At 40.9% G+C, this 25,182-nt stretch overlaps 2 protein-coding genes across 2 annotated transcripts; both read left to right on the plus strand.

Annotated features, from left to right (window-relative positions):
* Positions 1-6,345: 6,345 nt before the first annotated feature.
* Positions 6,346-7,264, plus strand: LOC133740217 (uncharacterized). The gene has a single exon (XM_062168157.1). It carries the CDS (start codon positions 6,396-6,398, stop codon positions 7,122-7,124), a length of 729 nt encoding a protein of 242 aa, XP_062024141.1. The 5' UTR covers positions 6,346-6,395; the 3' UTR covers positions 7,125-7,264.
* Positions 7,265-14,130: 6,866 nt separating this feature from the next.
* LOC133740857 (uncharacterized) lies at positions 14,131-15,155 on the plus strand. Its single transcript, XM_062168796.1, has one exon. It carries the CDS (start codon positions 14,302-14,304, stop codon positions 14,857-14,859), a length of 558 nt encoding a protein of 185 aa, XP_062024780.1. The 5' UTR covers positions 14,131-14,301; the 3' UTR covers positions 14,860-15,155.
* The last annotated feature ends 10,027 nt before the right edge of the window (positions 15,156-25,182 follow it).

The following is a 25,182-nucleotide window of genomic DNA, read 5'->3' on the forward strand; positions in this document are numbered from 1 at the left end:
TTACAAACTTTTTAACAACTTTTCTGATAATTTTCCTTACGTTACCAAACATCGGAATGGAAAGTTGTTGGGAAATTTCATTTCCCTTCCCATGGGAAAGATAAAGGAATTACTTTCCTTTCCGTGAACCAAACGAGGCTTAGTTAAATAGTCTTTATTACTAATTAATTATATCATTTTTTTTTTTGAGTAAATGAAGATTTCATTGATAATCACAGGCTAGAACGACTCTTAAAAATTTCTCAGAAAAAGAGAATCATGCACCATTCACTTAAGACATTGAAACTCACTTAATTAAGGAGCCTAGCAAACTATAACATTACGGTACAAAGAGAAAATTTTGTGTGAAAACTTCTTTTGCCAATGCGCTCAGTTGCAGCGCGCCAGAAGTTTCCATTATCAAGATGTAAAAGAAACATCATAATCTGCTGGCAAAAAACCGTATTTTGTTTAAACATCATAACGCCAGTTGGCTGAGTCATTCCTCCTGGATGCCAAATATGAAACCCGGTAGAAACCGAGTTCATCAGTTTGGTCCATAAAAGTCTCAAGTCCAGAAGGCATCTGTTTTGGGCAAACAAAGCCCAGTTGACTTCAGGACCCAAATTGACTTGGGCCAATAAGATGAGTTGGGCCCCAAAAGTGATTTGGCCACCCAACCCACAATCGGTCTTCCCTCTGCTGCTCCGGTCACTTTCATGGCTGAAACCGCCGCTTTACGTACGGGATGCCAGCCACCACGTCTTCGAAGATTCAGGTGAAGAGTCTCCTCCTCATGTTGGAGTACCTTAGTCGCCCCAACCACCACTTCTTGTAGTACGTAGCATTGCGTCGCTGCCATCGTTGTCGTGAAGCTGACACCGTCGACCCTTTGGATCTGAGTCTTCACCTCTCGCATGATTGAACTTTTTGCAACAGCGTCGCTCCCGTCCAGGGTAACCCAATCCTCGCCAGCCTTGGCAACCCATCACTGGCCTTGAGCCACGCTCTATTTGGTCGGATTTGACCAGAATCCCGACTGAAAACCCTCCTGGTTAATTTTGTCCAACGTGAGAGTTCGGCTGTTGCAAAACCATCATTCTCTCCAGAAATTGTGGAGAGGCAGTCTGGTTGGGAGTGTGTCGAATGAGATCGACGTTGGGTCACTGCGAGGAGTCAGCGAGAGGCGGCAAAGATTCCGCTTGGTGGTGGCGTCGACCGGCGTTGCTGAAATCCCCCAGCCATGGCGGCTAGAGTTTGCTAGAATTTGGAACAGGCTGCGTCGCATTCTTTATATATATATATATATATAGTGATTTAGTGTCTGATCAAAGTTAGAAAACTTCCCAATGATTTCCATTCGTGCTTTACTAATTAATTATATCATTAGTAGGTTCCTTAACCAAATATAATTCTTTTTACATGCATTTTACGACAACCACAAAAATTAATGTAAAAATAGATAATCTTTGTTTTAGATGTAGTAACTATTTCACGTACAACTAGTTATTACTGCTTTTTGAACCAATTTACAAATGTTACCACAATAATTATCATATGGGTAAACCGTTATATTTTGATCACTAAAAAGTAAAAACACATATGTTCTCAAGTTCTCATTGGTGTAATGAAGTTCTTCCTTGCGCAATTAAAGTATTATATTATGTAATTTCCATCATTGAAGTTGCAATTACTTTCAGTTGACATGATTTACCACAACTTACAACAATTGATGTAAAAATGATAATTTTTGTTCTATTTATAGTAATTACTCTAACTACAACCAATGTACTAGTTTATGGGCAATTTAACAAGTGTGAGAACAAATTTGTTGTCAGAGTAGTATATCTTTATGTTTTATCATTAATGAAATGATTACTTCAATAACCATGCATTTTACCACAATTTACAACAATTGATATAAAAACGGTAATTTTTGTTCTATTTATAGTAATTACTCCACCTAAACTAATGTACTAGTTTATGAAAAATTTAATAAGTGAAACATCAAATTTGTTGTCAACATGGTAAATCTTTATGGTTTTATTATTAATGAAATAATTACTACAATGACTAGCATTTTACTACAACCCACAACAATTGATGTAAAAGCGATAATTTTTGTTCTAGTTGTAGTAATTACTTCATATATGACATCATTTATAAGATTGTCAACTATTTTATAATTCCGACAACATTTGTGTTGTGAACATGGTAAAATTAAAATTAGACCAAAAGATATGTAAATACTCAAAATTGTACGGATGTTCTCCATTTGATAATCAAAGTTCTTCATTTGATAAAAGTTGTCCAACTATGATATTTACATATTTGACCACTCAATTACCACAACCACAATAAGTGTGGTTATAAGTCGTAGTTTTAGTTATACTAGGTGTAATTTGTCAAAGTAATAATATTTGTTACATGTTTCTGAAAAATGTTACATATCAAGAAAAAATGTGTTGTTAATATGGTAAATTTTATTTTTGAAAATGACAAATGTCAACATTTAAGTGGGTAACTTGTTAACCAGTTCAACGAGTTTCCACTATATTAACTTATTAAAATAAGTCAGCGAGTCGTGGTCCGTTGGTTAGCTAATCTAACTAACACTGCGGAGGTCATGAGTTCAAATCTCACTGACATTAGGGTGAGGTGGGTTGGAGAGTTATACTGTCGTCCAAAATTTAAAAAACAAAAATTTATTAAAATAAAAAAAATAAAGGTATGGTATACATCAAGGTACAGTAGACGACCCCCGGGAACTTGAGCCACCAAATACTGACCTTCCTACAAATCCAATACCTAGGCATGAAAAACCCCATTCCACAGTGTGACACTCCACAACCCTCCTTAGCCAAGCTTCAACGCTAGCCTCTGTCGTTGATCCCACCCGAACATATCCACAAACAGGTCGCAAGGAGAGATCCTAGCCAAAATTGAACGATTGAGAGAGAACTCACCAACCGCTCGCACAATAGGCAAGACACAAATCAAGAAGGATTAATAATACTTGGTTGACCATATATGGTCAGCCTTCCCTAACCAATCCTATCGTGTCCTTCCAGCTGTTCAACACGTGTCTTTTTTTATTCCTAAAACATCTGATTAATTTCCCCTGTTCTTACTTCTTCCCCCTCGACTAGTTCCAAATCCAATTCTTCAATTTCTCAGAAGCCATGGCTCTTTTCCTTCAATCCTTCAATATTAGTGGACCTACCTGATAACCCACTGCCGGTGAAGGCGGAGAGCTCTTCCTGCTCGCCGGTGATGACTGATACCCATCTTTCTGCAGGCTCGTCTCCTAATCTTTTATCGGATTGATCTTTGCTGACTACAGAGAGCTCTCATTGCCTTGGTAGAACAGTGGATCAGAGAGTTCCGATTGAAGAAATAACGAGGAATTGAAAGCGGGAAATAGAACCTGAAGCGAAGGAATTAAGGGATCAGTTTTGATCTGAGATTGGTTCTGGTTTCAATGTTGCTTCCGAGAGCCCAGAGTTTTTTTTGGTTTGCTTTGCTTCAATTGCTGGGTTCTTCAATTTCTATTTCTAATTCTCTCTCTAAAGTTGGTTTAATTGGAATGTGAAACTGCATCGTGAGAGTGGTGGAACTGATGGGGAGAAGAAGAGTACTTTTATCAGATGTTTAAGTAAAAAAGAAAAGTACACGTGTTGCACAATGAGAGAGGTTGGTTAGGAATGGCTGATCATATGTGGTCAACCAAGTATTATCCAATCAAGAATATTAGCCGCTAGCACATGAGATTGAGGTAGAGCCCACTACCTAGGATCTAGGTTCTGGGTTCGAGTCACCATGAGGATAGGAGTAAAATCATTTGATCATCTTTTAAAGAAAAAAAAAAAAAAAAGAGGTAGAGCAGCTAGGAAGAAACCTTAGCAATAAAAAGAGAGAGAAAGAGAGAGCCATTTTTGGTAACTCAACAAAATTAAAATTTTTATTTCAACGGTTGAGTACAAATGATCGATCTCAATACTCCTACAATTCTACACTAATTATTTTAGGTGTGGAAAAAAAAAACACTCTGTGAGGGTCGAGCCTTCTAGGTCAGATTAACAAGGTTCTAGCCAGTTGCTTGTGTAGTTAACTCTGATCATACTGATGCTCAAAACTGGCAAAATTTTGACAAAGAAAAATCAGTTTTTAAAATCTAAGGTGAAATACATTGAGAACTAACTTTGGAAAATGAAGCCATGATGGGGTGGATAATGCCATGAAAATGAAATGAGAACACAGAATCACATTCTTATTCATAGTTCTCGATGCAAGTACAACATGTTGCACTTAAACTACTGGATATATATGTTACGTAATATATATTTCTTGGATTTAGTCATAAAAAAAAAGTTCTTGGATAATTACCACATACTTGAGTCACGTACTGATACAGACATGCACACGGAATATTCCAGATGTTTCTTTCTAACCACAAGAACCAAAACAAAACTGTAAGAAAGAAAAGAAAGTAAACTACCTAGCTTCAAATTATTTGTTACCAGAATCGTTTGATTCTTGATCTTGTTAGTCAATATTCAGTACTGTACGGCAGGATGAGTTCAGTCCACAGCCACCATGCAATCACATTTTGACACCATAAGAAAAGCCCCCATTTACTCTTTCCATGGTTTTCAGATGCAATTTCACCAATAATAGATGAGAGTGATGATGCTTGGCTTTGTTTCTAACATAGGATCCTAGCCAAAATTATACTACTGATTGAGTGAGAATCAGTTCTTCTTTATGATTATTGGGTCATGGCCACCTAGTTGAAGGTACGAATGGATGACATGTATGCTAAGCCATTCTCAATTAGAAGCAATTGAGACTTGTGAGGTTAAATAAAGTTTCCCAAGAATGGGAATTGGTTCCCCCACGTCATATACAAAGCATTCTTTCTTGGATGAAAAGGCAAAATATGTACAAGAATCTGAAATTTTCTTTTTTCCATTACAACAAGAATTTGAATTTTTTTAATATGGATATAGGATCTGTATATACATTAATAAGTTATCCAAAATTTGTTCTAGATTTGGTGATTTTTGTTTATGCATGCACTTTCAGCAAAAAGTGTTTACGAGGTTTAGACTTAATGTACGTGTTTAAAATATATAATTCTATAGCTAATCACATCGTATCTAATCAAGACCAACTTTTTTAGATGCCAAATTCTTATTGATCCTATTACGAAGTTCTAAAGGTTATGATAAGTGCATGATTAATATCATCCATAATCCTATATTTTATACCTCACAATCTCACATGCATATTCCATATAGGCCTAGGGCTGTCAATTTCGACACGACCCGATGACACGACTCGAAACCAGCACGAAATAAAGCGGGTTGAACCCGCACGATTAAAAAGCGGGTCAGCCGTGGGTTAACCAACCCGCCATGACCAATTTAATAAATGGGTCGGCCATGGGTTAACCCGCCAACACGAAGTGAATCCGTATAACCCGATTATACTATACTTCATCTTGAAATTTTGGACGTTAGGAGTATTTGATCATAGGATTAGACAATTTGAAATATTTTGCTTTATAATCATTGAATTTAATTATTTATGAATTATATATAATTATTTATATTATTCGTCTTGTGGAGTTTTTAGTGAATTTAATCAATTTATGTATTTTTTTAGTTAAATGGGTCGCATTGTTAACCATTAAATGGGTCATTTTGTCTAACACGACACGACCTATTTCTTAAATGGGTTAAGCGGGTTGGAAACGGGTAACCCGGCCGTTTAATAAATAGGTTGGGTTTGGGTTTAAATTTTTGACACGATTATTAAATGGGTTGGGTTTGAGTTTGTCTCATGCGACACGATAAATACCTTGACCCGACACGAACCCAACCCGACACGACCCATTGACAGCCCTACATATAGCTGATAATTCCACTCTTTCTGGTAAAGAAAGAAATTATTTAAGGAGCTGGCTTGTTGATTAATATGTATTTAAAGTAGTCATATTTCAACACAATAGCTCATACATGAAAATATAAAACTAATTGTTAACATGCTCCTATCAATAATATAAAGAAAGGTCCATCCTAATATTTCGATACTTTTTTGTGTAAACAATATGAGGACAGGAAAATTTTACATTTATAAAGTAAAAAAATCGTTTATATTCTCATTTGAGAAGACCTAAACTTGTGCCTTATGTCTGCCCTTTCCCTTCATGACTTGGTGATTCTCAAGCACACACTACCATCACCCACCGTCTCAAAGCATAATTCCCTTCAATTGCTTCAACCACAAGCTAAAATAAAATATAGTTTACATAATCATGCACTTCACAACTCACCCTTTATATATTGTGCCAAAGGACTTAATTTCCTTACTACAAGTCACAAAAGTTGAGCTATCTACCAACTCAAAAAGCCATGAAATACAATGAGATATCCCACTTCAGCCACCCCCAACACAAGCTCAAGTTTGAGTACACAGAAATTCCATTCAAGTGCGATGGCTGCAAGGAAGTAGGCATAGGCTCGCGCTACAAGTGCGCCACATGCGACTTCGATCTTCACATGCACTGCGCCATACCCACTCCTTCCATCTTCCACCCTTTCTACACCAAGTGCTCCTTCCAGTTCCTCTCCCGAGCACCCGGGGACTCCCCGCGCTATTGCAATGCCTGCGAGAAGGACATAACCGGGTTCGTGTACCATTGCAGGTCCTGCGGGTTCGACCTCCACCCATGCTGTGCGAAGCTCCCCATGGTGCTGGACGATGGGGAGGTCAAGCTCTACCTGTATCGGAAAGTGAGCAGCTCCTGCCATAGGTGCGGGCGCAAAGGGCGGAGCTGGAGTTATAGGTCGAAATGCAAGAAGTACAATTTGCATGTGGCATGTGTGAAGGAAATGCTTGTGGAGAATTGGCATGAGTTTTTGGGGTCACATGGGAAGAGTAGTACTAGTAGGAGATTGGAGATGACTAGAATTCCTACCCTCAGGAATATGCTTCAGAGCCACCACCATAAGAGCAGAGGTAAAGTGAAGAAGTGTTGTGAGATGGCTGGGTTGGCCGTGCAGTTTGTGATATCGGCGGTGTTGGGTGATCCAACGACATTGATTGCTGGGGTTATTGGGTCATTGATGTCACGAGGGTGATGTGACGTTGTGGGTATGACCGTATGAGGCATTTGGGGGTAGTAGTGGTACTTTAGTGGATGAAATTGTAGATGTTAGAAGATGGATAGGAGTTAAAGGCACTCCATGATCCTGTAATACTTGTTAATAAATTATTTAATTATCTTCGAATAATTTTCATTCGTTTTTTTTTTTTTTTGTAAAGAAAGAAGTATTAGTTTTATACTAAAACGTAAGTTGCGTTACAATTTTGAAACAAGACACATAGTAAATACATAGTAAGACAATCCAAATTAAAAAGTTAAAACATGCACAGAATTCGCCAATGATACACGTACCAAATAGTACTAGCATAAAATGTTAACCGTACAAAATGACCACACTCAAAATTGGAGACAATTTGGGGGACAATTTGAGACGTTCATCACAAATAACACCCCATCTCTTCCATAATCACCGCCACATGCTCATTTTGAGTTAAGGATTGAATGACCGAATCCCACCTCACTGTTTGATGATACAAAGGGAAAATTGTACGATATGTTAACATATGACATACATACAATTACCACTTTTAGGACTTACGAGAACATACTAAATTACCAATTATAGGACTTACTTAATTAGTTACTCAAATGAGAACCTATTTTACTCTAAAGATGACCTTATTTACCTTAATGAACACTTTTTTCCAGCTACCTACTTTACTCTAACGGGGACCTTATTTACCTTAGTGAGGACTTTTTTCTAGTTACCACATGAGTCATCAAAATGATAACATGAGTCCTTAAAATGGTAAATATTACATGAAATAGGACATATATAAGAAATGTTAATGTACCATAACTTTACCATGATCCAAAATAAGACTATTCAAACAAATCCGTGCCCGATATTCCCACATCCTCTAACCAAGAGACAATCCAAAAAAGTTAAAACACAGAATTCGCCAATGACACACGTATCAAATAGTCCTAGCATAAAATGTGACCTGTATAAAATGACCTCACTCAAAATTGGGGACAAGAATTAGCTAATATAACCCCAAGAATTAATAGCATATTAATTATTAGTTATCTTTGGATGAGACAATTATAAATTCTTGAGAAATTTTGAAATGATAGAATCTACAACTCCATCAAATAAAATTTCATTAATTGCAATTTTCATTGTTTCGTTGTATCTATTTAGAATTTAGAACGTGTAATATATAGCAACCAACAACCAGCAACCAGAGAATGTGTATCAACACTCAAACTCAAAGTACTAAAAGACTAGTACTGCTCCACCCCCCACAATCCAATCTCATTCCTCCAACGCTGGCTTTCCCCGGCGACCACCCAACAAAACCAAGGTTCTGAAACTTTCAGGGTTCCTGATCCTTGCCGAATTGATTTCGATCCAAACCGTGGCAGACCTCCAAGGGCGAGCTTCATGCTCTTTCCTTCAAGAGGCGGTGGCGGTTTGCTCTTAGGAGCGATTAGAGTCTCTGGCAATCGACTGTGTGGAGGTCCTTCATCCATTGCTTATCTTGAGTCGGGTCTCCGATCTACTTCATGTGGGTGGTCGGTAGGAGGCTTCTCTCGGTTTCAGGGGCATTGGTCAAATCAGGATTTAACTTGTCCCCGCAACAAAATTTGGGCCTCCAAAGTTATTTGGGCACCCAAAAGGATCTGGATACCTAAAGCTTGCTCCATTCAACATAATTGGGCCCCCAAATCGAGTTGGGCCTCAACAATGATCTCGGCACCCAACTCAGATTGGGTACACCCACGCTTGCACCAATCACCGTCGCGGCCACCATCGCCGCTACACATACGAGATGCAGGCGCTTCTGCCTCTACCCTGGATCCTGAGCCTTTTCTCTCCACGTTAGCAGAGGCCTTATCCAACTTCTCGAGTCACCAAAAACTCTGAGTTTGAGACGCCCCCGAAGCAGTCTAGTTCGACCAAGCTCGTCTTCCACTACAGGCTTGCTTCGGCGATGAATCACTGATTTCACCAACTTCCTTAGATCCTAGAATTTGACCAATGCAGGGTGAGACCGAGAGAAGCCTCCTACCGACCACCCACATGAGGTAGATCGGAGACCCGACTCAAGATAAGAAAATGAGTGGTGCTAGCATGCCACGTCCTAGACTTGCCCATAGGTGGCAAGGGAAGGTATGTATCCGTGCCATTTTGGCTTGAGTTGAATGAGAACTGTGTTGCTTGATTCAAAAAAACTAGAGAATGTGTAATATATTAAGAAAACTAAAAACAAATTAAAATATTAAAAACGTTTTGGAAAGTAATATATAAAGTAATAAAAAGAAAACTTTGCAAGGAATGAAGGAAATTCAAGACACACCTATTTTGAACAAATTAAAGTGAGAAATTCGGACAATCAATTCCTTCATTTCTTTCCACAAGAAAATTCATATTTGCAAGTTTAGAATGTTAAACGAGGTAATTTATGTTTAGGAATTATGAATTCCTAATTTTTATTTAAATTCTATCTTTTTTTTCCTTCATTAAGCACAAAATAAGAGATCTATGTAACTTAGTCAAGCCGAGGTAAATACGACAAAGCATTTATAGCTAATTTAAAACAAATTACAAGAGTAATGCTATAATTGTATTTTAATTAGGGTGGTGCTACTCACACATCTATTTTCTCTATTCACACACCCCCTCTATTTTTCTATTATTTTAATTCAATTTTTTTTAAATTACCCTAACTACCCTCCTTTGTAAATTTTATTTTATTTATTTTTTTTGTATTTGGCAAGTCAATCATGAATCAAACATCATTACAATAAATCAATTTTTTTCACCTATATAATTGAAGGAAAAATAATGTTCATTAAGTGGAATGACTTATATTATTAGACAAGAAATATGTTTTCCAGGTAATTACGTTCATCAACTGAATCAAAATTGCAAAGTTTGTCCTCATACAAGTAGGAGGGTATGAAACATGCTTTTGAAAATGAAGAATCTAAACGCAGAAGAGACAAACTTTGCAATTTAGATTCAGTTTTTTATTATTTATTATTTTTTTATATTCTGGACGATAATTTTTTCCCCACCCCACCTATGATGTCTGTGAGATTTGAACTCATGACCTCCACGATGTTAGTTAGGCTAGCTAACCAACATGTCATGGCTCACTTGCAATTTAGATTCAGTTGGATGAATGTAATTACCTAGGAAACATATTACATGTCATTCCACTTAATGAACGTATTATTTTTCCTTCATTTATATAGGTGAAAAAAATTGATTTATTGTATAATGATGTTTGATTCATGATTGGCTTGCTAAAGAGAAGAAAAAAAAACATAATTAAAAGGGCGGGTAGTTAGGGTAATTTATATAAAAAAAAATTGAATTAAAATAATAGAAAAATAAAAGGAGTGTGATAATAGAGAAAACGGGTGTGTGAATAGCACCATTGACCATCCGTTAATTATACTGCCAAATACTCTGTTAGTATTAGCCATGTTTTAACATGGAGTAGGCTCCAAACAGGTTAAATAAAACATTGGAGAGGATTGTATGTATCGACAGTGCAACTGTCGGTTATTTTAATCTCTAAAAAAATAACAGCCACTCATCTAATCAACTCCTTTATATATTTTAATATCAAAAAAATTACATCCATTCATATTGCAAGTACCCATGCACTGACGGTGCATGGAATACACTCCCATAAAATATACAAGCTCACGAGTTTTAGGAATTGAATATATATATACATGTGTTTGAGCGTTGCTGGTTTTACTTATCCAAAATATGTAATATTAAATTCATATTTAACTCAGTTTCTCATAAACAATAGTCAAATACAAGGTGAGCTCAAACTGCGTGAAATTAATTTACAACCTTATCTGACTATGATTAGGTTATAAATTCATAAGGGGATTAGGATCCTCCAGGCATACAATTAATTGTATTTGATTGTTGTTGCCTACAATCATAAATGTGTAGACTACAAATTTAATTAGTTTATATTATGTAATATGTATGCCAAACATAAAAGTCCTTTGTAGCCACTTTCTAGTAGGTCTAAACCGAGGTCCAAGTACAAATAAAACACCTCAACTCGATCAGGCTTCATAACGCGTGCATGCAGTTGGTGCAATACTCATATATGCACATGCAGGTCCATTTTTATATTCAACAAGTTTCAGGGTGCCTTGTTTCTTTCTTTTTGAACCGGATATGATTTAGATTTGCTAGAATCATAAAGTTAATCAATGAAAGAGATCGATTTTGACTACGACCAATGACAGTCGAAGCGTTGATAGCTTCTAGCGAGGGGTGCCTAGCTTCTTTCTTTCTTTCTTTTCTGAACCGGATATGATTTAGATTTGCTAGAATCATGAAGTTAATCGATGAAAAAGATTCTGACTGGCTAGTGACAGTCAAAGTGCTGATAGCTTCTGGCAGTGTGCTCTGATCTCTATGGCGTGTTTTAGTGGCTTGGTCATCTGGATATTTGTGTTTCTTGGATGCCGCCTTGTTTCTCTGGCAACGTCTGCTTCTGTTTCGACGGTTTCTTGGTTTGAGATTTTGGTTGGGCTAGGATTTGTTTGCTGCTTGGCCATTTTGCTTTCTTTGTACTTGCTCTTATTTGGGGCCCTGTTGTGATCTTTTTTTTTCTATTGATCGATGAAAGAGAGTGTGGATTGGGAGTTTAATTCTAACTTATTTGGACGAGTTTTTTTTTTTATGGTGGTGTTATTGACACACCCATATTCTCTATTCACACACCCCCTCTCCTTTTCTATTACTTTAATTCAATTTTTTTTTTTTTACAAATTATCCTAATTACCCTCATTTTGCAATTATGTTTCTTTTTTCTATTTTCTATTTGGCAAGTCAATCATCCCTAGCCTTATTTGCCCTCCTCCTTCTTTGAGCTCTGTCTTCAAAAATCTTTTTTCCTCTTTATTATTATTATTTTTTTGCCATAAAAAACTTCTCTAGCATATGTTATTTCAGAAGGGGATTGATAACCCCTGGTCAATCCTAGTCGTTGGAATCTTTATTTATTTAATTTTTTTTTTTGAAGGGGTTTGGAACCCAGCCTTACTGGGAGGCTCAGCCCCACGCCCGAATATTATTGATAATAGAAGGATGATTGTACACCGAGGGGGACATATAATCTTCACCTCGAGTACTAGTACAAGAATCCTCATAGAATCTTTATAAATCAACAGAATTTGACAACAAAATATATGGACAAATATAAAGCAATATACAAATAAATACAATAAGTAGATATGAATTCACACTGATTTGATCTTGTGAGAGAGGCTTGCGTATGCAGCGCAATGTCTTAAGACATAATTCGTCCCCACACGTGTGCTGTGGTTGATCGTAGACGTTTGCCCTGCAGGATACAACTCTCATTCCAAGGCGAACTTCACTTGTGTTTCTATAGAGTGTTTGTAGAAGAAGAGATGTCAGAAACTGATGTACTTTTCCAAGAAATTTTGATGTCCTTTTATAGAGTTCGGAGAAGAAGACGCAACTGTTCATTTGAGTTTGAATTGAACAATTGCAATTGTTTATCCAAACAGTTATATTCACATTTATCTGAATTTACAAAAAAGAAAATTATTTTTGAAATTTAATTAAGTCCCCAAAGCCCCAAGGCCCAAGGCCTAATCTTTTATATAAATATATTTTATTTATTTATATTTACAAAGCTCCAACTCAATGGGCGTTCACCCCGATGGACCTTGTCTCTCCACTTATCCATTTAACATGTGTTTTGTTTATACACATATAAAGGACAAGTGTAGGACTTGTTTCCAATGTGGGACTTAAAACACCAACAAGTTCTAACAACATATTCATTCTATCTCTCTAATGTGATGCTAACTGAAATTATTTGGTGTACTTGTTAAATACAATTTTAATATTAAGGTTTTGGTTTCCTTCGGCTTGGTAGTTATGTGGGTTTGTTTGATTTTTTGGGTTTTAACTTAGAATTGATATCACTGCTTGAATAATTTCATCATATTTATTTCTGTATGTGTTTCATTAGTAAGAAATTGGGTATTTTTTTGCTTCTAATGGGTCTATGTGTTTTGAAGAATTGCCTTTTAGTGGATGATGATTTTTGTGTTTTTTTACTAGTTGTTGATAGGGGAAAAAAGGAAAAAAAAGAGTTTTGAAGACAGAGCTCAAAGTCACAGAAGGAAGCCGACAAATAAAACTTGGAATGATTGACTTGCTAAATTGAAAATAGAAAGAAAGAAAGAACAAAAAAAGATAATCGCAATGGAGGGTAATTATGGTATTTTAAAAAAAAATTTGAATTAAAATAATAAAAAATGAGAGGGTGTGTGAATAGAGAATATAAGTGTATCAATAACACCACTTTTTTTTTTTTAACGTGTTTTAACTTTTGTGTCAAACACATACCAAATAATTTTAAAAATATGAAAGAAATTTAAAGTAAAAACACAACTCAACAAACGTTGAAATCATAGCAAAATCAAGGTTATTTAACCAAATCGAAGAACAATGGTCTTCCAAAAATGAAGAGGCAAGAAACACCCTAAACTGGGACCTTTCCCATACCAGAAAATTAAACCAGAACAGCGATTCAAGTATTCTGCTTTAGATCTCGCTGAAGTGACGATAAATTGTTAGTGAATGACATATCTCTCAACAATAATAAGTAAATTTCAACTTTTATGGAATGCTTCTTCGCCAATATATGGAATGCTTCTTCTCCAATATACGAAAAGAAGTTAATTGCCATTGTCAAGCCTTGGACCTACTTAATCAACTTCTATGGAAATATAATTAATTCTTTCGATTTCATGATTTAGTTAGTATTATATGAAAGGAAAATGAGAGTATATAGGAGTGTACAAGTTGTAAAGACGCTGCAACAAATAGTATCAAAATCTTATATAGGTTGAATCATGTTTTAGGTATGCTCAAATTAAGTATGTCTCATAAATATATGGATCAACGTATATATCCAAACAACTGTTGCAAGAGATTGGTCCAAGATAATGGCGATCAATCCCAAGTTGCAAGAAAAGTTAACACAAATAAAGTACAATATCTGTTGGGATCCCTTAATTAAAGAGTAACCAAAACTAAATAATTATACAATCAAATTAACAAAACAAACGCGTAGATCTTCCTTTAAACTTCGAAGTCCTAACCAAAATGACTCATTGTCTAAATGGGCATTTGCAGCTCGTCAACCTCCGTGGCCACAGCCAAATTGATTCTCCAAGATGGGCAGCTCCAAGAATTCTCAGACCCAGTTAGGGCATCCTACGTACTGCAGAAGATCAGCTCCCCGGGCTTTGTATGTGACGCCGACGACATGGATTTCGGAGGCTTTGTTACAGCTGTTAATGGGGAAGAAGAGCTTCAGCTGGGTCAGCTTTACTTTGTGTTGCCGGTGAGTTGGTTGAATAAGCCGCTTCGGGCAGAGGAGATGGCGGCTTTGGCTGTTAGGGCAAGTTTGGCGCTTGGCAATATGAGACGGAGTAATAGGTGTTGTTGTAAAGGAGGGGATGATCAAATTGTATTTAGTACTATTAAGAAGGATGTCAAGCCTAAGATGGCAGCCGGCAGCGGCAGTTTTGGCGTTCATCGAGACACAGTGAGGAAAAGAAGAGGGAGAAGCGGACGCCATGGTGGTGGTGGAAGTTATACCTCTATGGCAAAGTTGAGTGTGATTTTGGAAGACGAGGATAGGGAAGAGGGTGGTGAGATTTGGGTTCTGGAATGATCTCCATGGTTAGTGTTTATATATTGGAAATTAACAACACCCTAATTCTGTTTCTGGAGTTGGGTATGCTTGTTTTTATGGGCATAGAGGATGGACAACTGATTTCAAATGAATATATGAACATCTTAGAAGTGGATCACAATCACAGACAGTACACATATGAAATTGTCTCTGATCATTTCTGTTACACAGTTTTGCATAATGATTGAAATCTTTATTTTCTAATTGTCATTTAAAGGGATGTCTTTGCCAGTACATATTCTTTTCTTTTCTTTTTCTTTTATAACCTACTCTGGGGCATATCTTATACCTAAGCTTCAACAATTAAGACATTTGCGTATCCAAGCTGTTTGCTCCCTCAATTAAGGGCAACATGCTATTTTAATCATGCAACTCATGTTGCGTATGTACAAGAAGATGTTGCTCTTTTCCAGCAATATTGTTTTACGACAAAGCAACGTATGATATTCTAGATTGAAGCAACCTCAAAATTAAAGTAGGATGCCGAATTCAAAGATATATTGGTAATTTTCAATTAAATCTACTAAATTGATTCTCATTTGCCAGTACATATTCTAGCAGTATGAGGGCATAGTTTAGTGAAAAAAAAAAAAATGTACGACCTGGCCTTCTTCTCAACTTTTGTTTAAACTCGATGATCTTACATTATGTGAGTCCCATGCATCTTGGACTCCCGATATGGGAGAGTTGGAAACTATCGATGCAGCTCACATAACTAAACAATATATGAAGCCGAGGAAGAGAGTTAGGAAAAAGGGTAGAAATGACTCGTTTAGAGCATTTTTAGTAATGCTAGCCATTTTTGAGTCAAATTTTAGCTAAAGTATCTAAAAAGTTATTTTAGCTAGCCACTTTAGAATTACGTCTGCATCAATGCTCTCTATTTTAGCTAGTTTTGAATTTATATTATTTTTTAAATGAAGATTAAATAGTTTAAATGTATTTATAAATTACATAAAATAACTTAAAATGAATGTTTTAAATTATAGAGAGCCTCATCCCGCTCTTTATATTTAGGAGCGAGATAGCTAAAAGTTATAATAGAGAGCCACTTAGGAGTCTGGTGCAGCTGCTAAAATAGATAAAAAGTAATCTGAAAACCAAACGAAACCTAAGAAAAATAAGAAAATTCAAACTTCTTACGACCGTTCACTGGCATCATGAGTTTGAGTATTACAAGTCCACGTACTTATTTGATCGTGATGAAGTAATCTGGAGTTCACATTCAATACCAATTGGCAACTGATGGAGTGGCCCAAACCCTTATAAGCCCATAAGCAAAGTTATATTTTTCCAATGTGAGAGTTATTTTTTATCACATTCTCAACACGTCCTTACACGTGTGGCGATTTCTCAAGTCATACACGTGGACAAGTTATATTGGGTAACGGTGAGCACGTGTGGCCATCGCTGAAACCAAACGCGTGAGTAACGCGCTCTGATACCATGATGAAGTAATCAGGGGTTCACATCCAAAACCAATTGGCAATGGATGGAGTGACCCAAACGCTTATAAGCCCATAAGCAAAGTTATATTTTTCCAATGTGGGAGTTATTTTTTATCACATTCTCAACAGTTTCATGAAATTTCAATCTTAAAAATTGAAGTGCGGAGGCAACCACTGAAGATCAAATAGCCCTTAACTTCGTATGATATCCTCTAGATCGAATTACACTTTCTTCGGTACACAGTAATCTAGACTTGCATACAGTTGTCCTCGAAAAGCAGATGCACATTGTTAACACATTTGATTTGATTGGAAATGAATAACCTAATAACCGCATAAAAGGCCAATCCATCGATCCCTTTCAAAAGAATGAAATTATTTAGAAGCATCGATCCAAAGGAGAAAAGGACATCCTGATAGAACTATGCCAAAGCTACCGAATTAATATTCTTTCCATCTACGTATGTAGAACTCTAAATCTATTAGGGTATGCCAAAAGAAAAACAAATGTGAAGGAATCATTTCAATTTTCAAATTTAGTGTGTGTTAAAGTAGTAACTGTTTGAGCCCAAAAGTAATTTTGGCAATATCCTTTAGTGGATCTAGCACAGCGGGCCGATACCTGCGGCCCAAAAATAAGCCTACTATGGTTTGGGTTACAGCTTCGCCCATTCCGGAATCCATGAGGAAAACGAAACCTTATTGGAGGTAAGTAGCAGAGATCGATTAGGAAACTTCAATCAATAATCCTTCTACAACAAGGAGCAGTCAGAAACCCTAGGTATATATACCGGGTTTCAAGGACGAATTAGGGACCTCTCTAAAATCAATCAATCCTAGCGATTACAAAGCCTCCCCGGAGCAAACCTTCAACCTTGTTGAAACCCGGTGACCGTGCGCCAGTCCTAGTCTCTCCAAGAGCCGACTGTCAGCATCACCAGACCAACCAGGCGACCGTACTTCCAGTCCCAGTCTCCCAGCGAGCCGACTGCGAGCGCAACCGCCACCGTTACTACCAGCGAAGCAAAGGTAACGCCCTCGCAACCCAGCGAAGCTAAAGTCACGCTTTAGCGCAACCCCTGCTTCTCCCAACTTCCCAGTGATTGCTCTGCTTAGTCTACAACACTAAGTATCGATTCGGTGAACGCAAGAGACCACAACCAAAGTCCTTATCCGTAAGGCAGAAGTCCTTTTCCGAAAGGCTAGAGAAGAACCCTGTGACGAGGTTGGTGCTCTCCTCGTCCACAGCGCTTGAAGAAGAAGTCAGGTCAAGGGACTACCCCAACGACTGCACCAAGCGGTGCTGGCACGCCTGCGCAATCACTCGCTCAAAAGAGACAGTTTGCAAGTCAACTGGTTTTGGAGCCAAACATTTTGGCACGCCCAGTGGGACCAACTAAGTGTCTCTTCGTGAACGTTCGCCATTGGGAAGTCAAGCGAAAACCCTTACAAAAAGGGCTACGCTAACTGCTCAAAACACAAGACCTCCAGTTACAAACCGCATCCTCGCGCGGATTGTCGTGGTCTGTCAGAAGAACAAGTAATTCAAAAATTCTCTCTTTGTTCCCAATTCTCCGATATGTCAACTGAACAGGGAGAGAGTCACTCGACCGCTGCTGAGGGTCAAACTGTCATCACTAATCAGGCCAGTGAGCCTGTCGCTACCCCTGTCTCCAATACGGTGGAGAGTGAAGAATCAGAGGATTTCGTTGAGAAGCCTATTCCAGAGGGAGCGACCGTCGAGGTTGCATGCGCGATCATCTCAGAAAACATTGAAAACCATCGCAAGAAGATGGCTGCTGATCTGAAAAGGGAGAACGCGAAAACAGATAGAATATTACGCGAAATAAACCAGCGTATTTCCCAACAAGCTATGGAAACTAAGCAACTGATGTCGCAAACTGAGAGTACATTAAAAGCTCAAGCTATAAGCATCGCAGATGCCCAGAGTCAGCAGCAGAAAAAGATCATTGATGCTCTCGCGAATCATACCAAGCAAACAGCATCAGATATGGTAGGTCTTCGCAAAGATGGAGCAACTCTCGCAACCGAGGTGGCCATGCAAAGAGCTGAGTTGAACCAAGCTAAAGAAGTGTTGAATAAGACGTTAGGAGATCCTAACGCTATCCTTGGTTCCCTGGGCCAACCATCTGGTTCAGGTAAATATGTGCCGCCAAATCAGCGGGAAAATGGTAGCAGCAGTACCGCTATACCTGCCGCTACACCTGCCGCGACCGTTGCTAGCACGCAATTGAGAGATAAGGAACGAGCTCTGGTTATTGGCGGCAGTAAGGAAAAAACCACGCCGTCAAGTGGACAGACTGCCAGACAGAAGCAAAAGGCATCGGGAAGTGTTGAAACTTCGTCCGACCCCGCTGTGTTCATTCAGTACGACAGCGATGGGGCAGAGAATGTATACCAAGAGCTGCCAGGAAGCTATTATGGGATTGACCAGGCTGGCAACCCGATCAAGATAACAGCTTTGGCAAAAGAGATGCCTACGCCAGCAGTGACTCTTCAACAACCCGCTACAACCCGCGTTGTGCAGATAGGTGAAGGGACAACGACTGTAAACCAAGCAATACCTGTGCAGCCTGTTCGCCATGCAGCGGCCATACCACCTCCTCCTCCTCCGGGTCCAGAATATGTGAGACGAGATGAGGTAGAGGAGATGATTAGACAGGCTAACCCTAGGGCCCAGATGGATGGGGTCTATGAGGGACCTTTCCCACCGCACATAATGCTCGCGCCTTTCCCCAGGGGTTATAAAAACATCATATTTGCTACCTTTTCAGGGGAGGATACCGAGAATGCGGCAACTCATCTGGCCAGGTTCAGGGTACAATGCGGCCAATACCAGAATGATGACATCCACAAGTGCAGGATCTTTGGCACTTCTCTATCAGGGGCTGCCTTTAGGTGGTTCTCCAAACTGCGACCAGGAACTGTGGCAGATTGGCCTGCAATGGAAAAGCTCTTCCGAGAGACTTTTGGGGCCACAGAGCCTGAGGTAGACTTGGCTTCTCTCACCCAGATGGCCCAACAGCCCACGGAGTCCGCTGTGGCCTACTTTCAGCGCTTCCAGATTCAGAAGGCCAAACTGAATGTGATCCTGCCGGAGAAAGAGTTGATCAAGTTGGCAATCAAAGGCTTAGAGCCGCGCCAGCGAAAGAAGCAGCATGGAAGCATGATTCAGTCAATGGGAGAGCTCATCACAGAGGTGGGCAGCTTCGAACATCTCCTCAGAGAAACTGATGCCAGAAAGAATGCGTCCAGAGGGACATATGTACCAGGGAAAAATCGCACCATAGCGGCCCTGAGCTACCAGCCGGCTACGTACGATCCTTACTATAACTATCATAGTGAGGAGTTGGTTCAGGAGGACGATGAGGAAGATGAGAGCGACATCGCCGCTTATGAACTGACGGGGAGAAAGAACCCAGCCTTGAAGCAACTGAAAATCTCCAAGGAACCTGTCAAGCTCAAATCGATGGCCTTCACTAAACCTGAGTTTGCGGCGTATACATATGATGCCAACAAGGCACACGAGATTCTCGATGAGATGATCGCCGCGAAGATGGTGAAGACCGACTTTGGACCTTTCCCTCGACCAGATCAGCTGAAAGGAAAGAAGTATTGTAAATTCCATAACTTGTGGAACCATAATACAGCTGACTGTGTGAAGCTCAAGGACCAGATTCAGGTATGGCTCAATAACGGTAGTCTTCAAGTGGAGGCTCCAGTAACTGCAGCAGCGCTTGTTGACCTAAACCCTTTTCCTGATACTGGGATCAACATGGTCGATGTGAACTGGACCAAGCAGAACCAGAGGAAAACAACCCTGGATTTGAACACAAAGGGGCGAGAAGGAGAGCTTAACGAGGCCCCTGCCCAGAAGAAGGCTAAACCATTTGGTCAGGCCTCACCCGTAGTGTTATGCTCGCGTTGCAAGGAAGAGTGTGGCATCCAAGTGTCGCACGAAGAGGTCGAGCAGACATTTCGTTTTGGCTCTTTCCCGCCCATCAAGTGGGCCTCGCCATCGCGAAACTATCAACCTTCCAGCCCGAGAGAAAAGGGAGAATTGGGGTCACCTACAAAGGACTCCAACCTGTTTAAGAAGCTGAGGGCAGCTACGGTTGATCAACAGACAGAGGAGAAAGCTGCAAACAAACACAAAGACATTCTGACAAAGCCCTACATACCACCTGCTTCAACCGCTACCATCAAAGAAGGGAAGTGGTACACCAGGGAGAAGGGGAAGGCAGTGGAGATAAGCCCTTCCAGAAAGCGAAAACTGCAGCGCAGGTTTGGGGAAGCCAAGCGCGCGCTCGAGGCTTTAGACCAGGGCCTGATCAAACCTTCACAATTGGTCAAATCGCCTGAGCAGTATCAGAAGGAGATGGAAGCACTTGCTGCCAAGCCATTAGTGGCCCCTCGCAGTTTGCGAAAGCAAGCGAGCTCAGCAATAAGGGTTTCTGAGCCCAGTGTTTTTTGCAGAATTACCAAGGAGAAAACACTTCCGCCAGCCAGAAAGGAGAGCTCGCCGTCCAGGCGGCCGCACGTTAAGCGCCGTTTGTTTCGCGATGAACCGGAAGCCAAATCCTCAGTTTTTGAGAGACTGGGGGGCAAGGATAGGCCTACCGACACTTTATAGTGGAGACCTAAAAAAGTCCAGAGTGTAGTAGTTGCTCCCTTAGAGGCGGATTCTGCTAGGGAACCAAAATCAGTTTCTCCTGAAAACGCTCCCGTGGTTCAGGAGCATGAGCAGTGTGAGATAAAAGGCCTCACTGAGGAATCCTTAGTAGACAGGTTGGCTAAACAGTTCAACACGGTTATCCCTGTCAACGAACCCAAGCTCAACTTGGAGGACGACATAGGTGAATTAGACACGTCCTGCAATATGGTTTATGTGCTCCCAGCGCGGTATGCAATACCGGTCGCGGCTCAGGAATGCGTAGAAGCTGAGGAATGTAATACACAGCCCCTGCAGATCACGTCAGCGGTCCCAACACCGGTAGAAGAGATTGTCTGTCTGGAAACAGAGGACGCCAACAGTAAAGAATTCTTCATGAGCTTCACTAGGCCAACGCCTGCTATGGTCCAGCACATGAGACCTTTATACATCACGGCGGACGTTGGCGGTACCAAAGTTAGCAAGATCATGGTTGATACTGGAGCTGCTGTTAATGTCATTACTACTCGGACCATGCACTTGCTTGGAATCAAGAAGGAGAAAATCCAGTCCACGTCTCTCACTCTCAAGAACTTCGCGGGGACTGTAACAAAGACCTTGGGATTGCTTTTCTTGCGTATCAAGGTAGGTCCAGCAGAGGGAGTTTATGCTTTCTTTGTGACAGATTGCTATGCGGCCTACAACGCTATCCTGGGAAGGGACTGGATTCACCGGAGCTACTGTGTTCCGTCAACCCTCCATCAGGAACTTATTATGTGGAACAGAGAGACAGATAAAGCTGAGGTGATCAAAGCCGATCCTCGTCCATTCCCAGTTTCCGCAAACTATGTAGATGTCAGGTACTATTTGGAGCCTATCGCTCCATTGCAAGTCAGTGGCCTCGATAACAAAGGCCGCCCCACAGGGGTGACGGCCTCTGAACTGGCACAGTGGGGGCTTACGCTCGCAAAAGAAGGCTTGGAAAGGCCTGGCCACGCTGTGCCTAAACCCTTAAACGATTAATGGATTACGACCTTCCAGAGGAAGGGATAGAGGCCCTCCACTCGCTGTACGAAAGATTATCATCATATCTAGTGGAAAAAGAGGCCAATGAGCGAATCGCGACTTTGGAAATCGTTGAAGAGGAACTCTCTGATCAGGAACAAGAGGATGAGGTGGAGATTCAGCTCGCTCCGGCAGCGTTGGACAACACGCCTCCTAAAGTCAGAGACCCTACCGAGAAAGTCAATCTCGGGACAACAGATGAACCCATGGAAGTGGCTATCAGCGCTTACCTAGAGCCTAGCGAGAAACAGAGGCTTATCGACTTATTGTTAGAATTTAAAGACTGCTTTGCGGAAAAGTACGAAGATATGCCCGGCCTGTCACCGGACTTGGTTTGCCACCAGCTACCAACACTCCCTGACAAGAGGCCTGTGAAACAAGAGCCGCGAAGAATGAATTCAGAAACGCAAATCCTCGTTAAATAGGAGGTTGAAAAAATGCATAAATCAGGCATTATCAGGGTGGCCAAATACAATCAGTGGCTATCTAACATAGTGCCTGTCCGCAAGAAGAATGGTAAGATGAGGGTCTGCGTAGACTATAGAGACCTTAATACTGCTACGCCTAAGGATGTCTATCCCATGCCGGTCGCGGATATGTTGGTCGACGCCGTTGCGCGACATGAATTATTGTCCTTCATGGACGGCACTACAGGATATCACCAGATTCCGGTCGCAGAAGAAGACAGACACAAAACCGCGTTCCGCTGCCCTGGGTTCGCGGGCGTTTTTGAATATGTGGTTATGCCTTTTGGACTAAAGAACGCTGGTGCGACTTATCAAAGAGCCATGAACCTAATCTTCCATGACATCCTTGGAAAGATTTTGGAGGTTTACATTGATGACGTGGTCGTCAAATCTCAGAAAAGAGGGGATCACATCACAGATCTCAGGAAAGTGTTCGAGCGCATGCGACAGCACAAGCTTAAAATGAATCCCGCTAAGTGCGTTTTTGGGGTTCAGGCAGGAGACTTTCTTGGGTTCATTGTCCATCAGAGGGGAATTGAGGTCCCTGAAGACAAAGCGAGCGCAGTCATCAACGCGTCTCCGCCACGCACGAAGAAGGAGTTGCAGCGTTTGCTCGGTAAAATCAACTTTTTGAGACGCTTTATCTCTAACTCTGCAGGTAAGATCCAGCCTTTCTCTCCTCTGTTGAAGCTACCGGGCCAGAGCGAGTTCGTCTGGGAACATAAACACCAAGAGGCTTTTGATAAAATCAAGGCCTATCTGGCGAGCCCACCAGTGCTCGTTCCTCCTAGGGCTGGATTCCCATTAAAACTATATATTTCAGCGGCTGAGGCCTCCATTGGCAGCCTGCTCGCCCAAGACGAGGAGAATGGTGTCGAACATGCTATATTCTATCTTAGTAGGACACTCACAGACTGCGAGACAAGGTACACTCCGATGGAAAAGTTGTGTCTCACATTGTACTTCTCCGCATGCAAGCTGCGCCACTACATGTTATCCTTTACCACTTGCATCATCGCTCAGACTGACTTGGTCAAGTACATGTTGTCGCGGCCTATTCTGAGAGGCCGCATTGGCAAATGGGTATTGGCTTTATCTGAATTCTCGCTACAGTACGTGCCACAAAAGGCAGTAAAGGGACAGGCTATCGCAGATTTCCTGGCACACCACCCTACCTTGGACATCCCCGTAGTGAAGGAGTTAGAGATAGCAGCTGTAACCATAACTCGACCAGATTTAGCGCGCATCCCAGAATACGCTATTCGGTATCAAGCCACAGTCTCCTTGCAGCCCTGGATACTATACTTTGATGGTTCAAGAACGGAAACGTTAGCAGGGGCAGGGATTGTTCTGGAGAATCCAGCGGGCGATCGTTTTTCTTATTCCTTCCAGTTGGAGTTCAAATGTACAAACAATCAAGCAGAGTATGAGGCCCTGATCATTGGCCTGGAGGTTCTGCTAGAGTTGGGAGTCAGGGACGTTCAGGTACACGGCGACTCTTTGCTTATAATCAATCAGCTCCAAGGAAAGTACAAGTGTGAAAGCCTTTTACTTATACCCTATTTGCATCGCGCCATTGAGCTTCTGGATCAATTCGATGAGGCGGATTTGGAGCACATACCCCGTGAGCGCAACTTTGCGGCCAATGAGCTCGCTCAATTGGCTACAGGCATTACATTGAAGTATGGTGTTCGCGAGCGCATCCTGAAGGTCGAGCGCCGCACACTGCCTTCGTGGCTCGCGCGGCCTGACCCACCGGATGATCCAGTTGTCGCGGTTCTCGAGCCTATTGACGTCGATTGGCGCGTTCCGCTGATTGACTACCTCAAGCACCCAGACCCTACAGCAGACAGGAAGACTCGTTTTCTCTCCTTGAATTATTTCCTCAGAGGTGACGAGCTGCGACGACGTGGGGAAGATGGCGTAGACTTTCGCTGTGTCTATGGCCGCGAAGCCAAGAGGTTGATGCGCGAAGCGCACACGGGAGTATGTGGAGCCCATCAAGCAGGCCCCAAGATGCGTTGGCTTATCAGAAGACATGGGTATTATTGGCCCAGCATTTTGAAGGACTGTATCGCGTTCGCGAAAGGTTGCCAAGACTGTCAGGCGCATGGTCCAGTGTAGCACATTCCCAATATTCCCATGCAACCTATTATTAAACCTTGGCCTGCTCGTGGCTGGGCTTTGGACTTGATTGGGATGATTCACCCTCATTCCTCGCTCCAGCATAAGTTCATCATTGTAGCCACTGATTTCTTCATGAAATGGGTTGAGGCTGAACCTTTGAAGGAAGCTTCCGGCGCTACCATTCGCCAGTTTATCTTTCAGAATATTATTTGCAGGTTCGGCATTCCAGAAGTGTTGGTCTCAGACAGGGGGGCAGCATTCATGGGCGGCGAGGTAGAGAAACTTGTCACGGACTTGGGCATCCAGTTCGTCCACAGCACACCATATTATGCCCAATCCAATGGTCAAGCAGAGGCCAGTAACAAGATTATTATCACCTTGCTCAAGAAGATGCTTGTTGAAAACCCTAGACAGTGGCACGATACTTTGTATGAGACCTTATGGGCTTATCGTACCTCCAAGAGAAATCCCACTGCTACGACCCCGTATGCACTAATGTTCGGTCATGATGCCATCTTACCGT

The sequence above is a fragment of the Rosa rugosa genome, chromosome 3 (assembly GCF_958449725.1).
Source record: "Rosa rugosa chromosome 3, drRosRugo1.1, whole genome shotgun sequence".
Classification (NCBI taxonomy): domain Eukaryota; kingdom Viridiplantae; phylum Streptophyta; class Magnoliopsida; order Rosales; family Rosaceae; genus Rosa; species Rosa rugosa.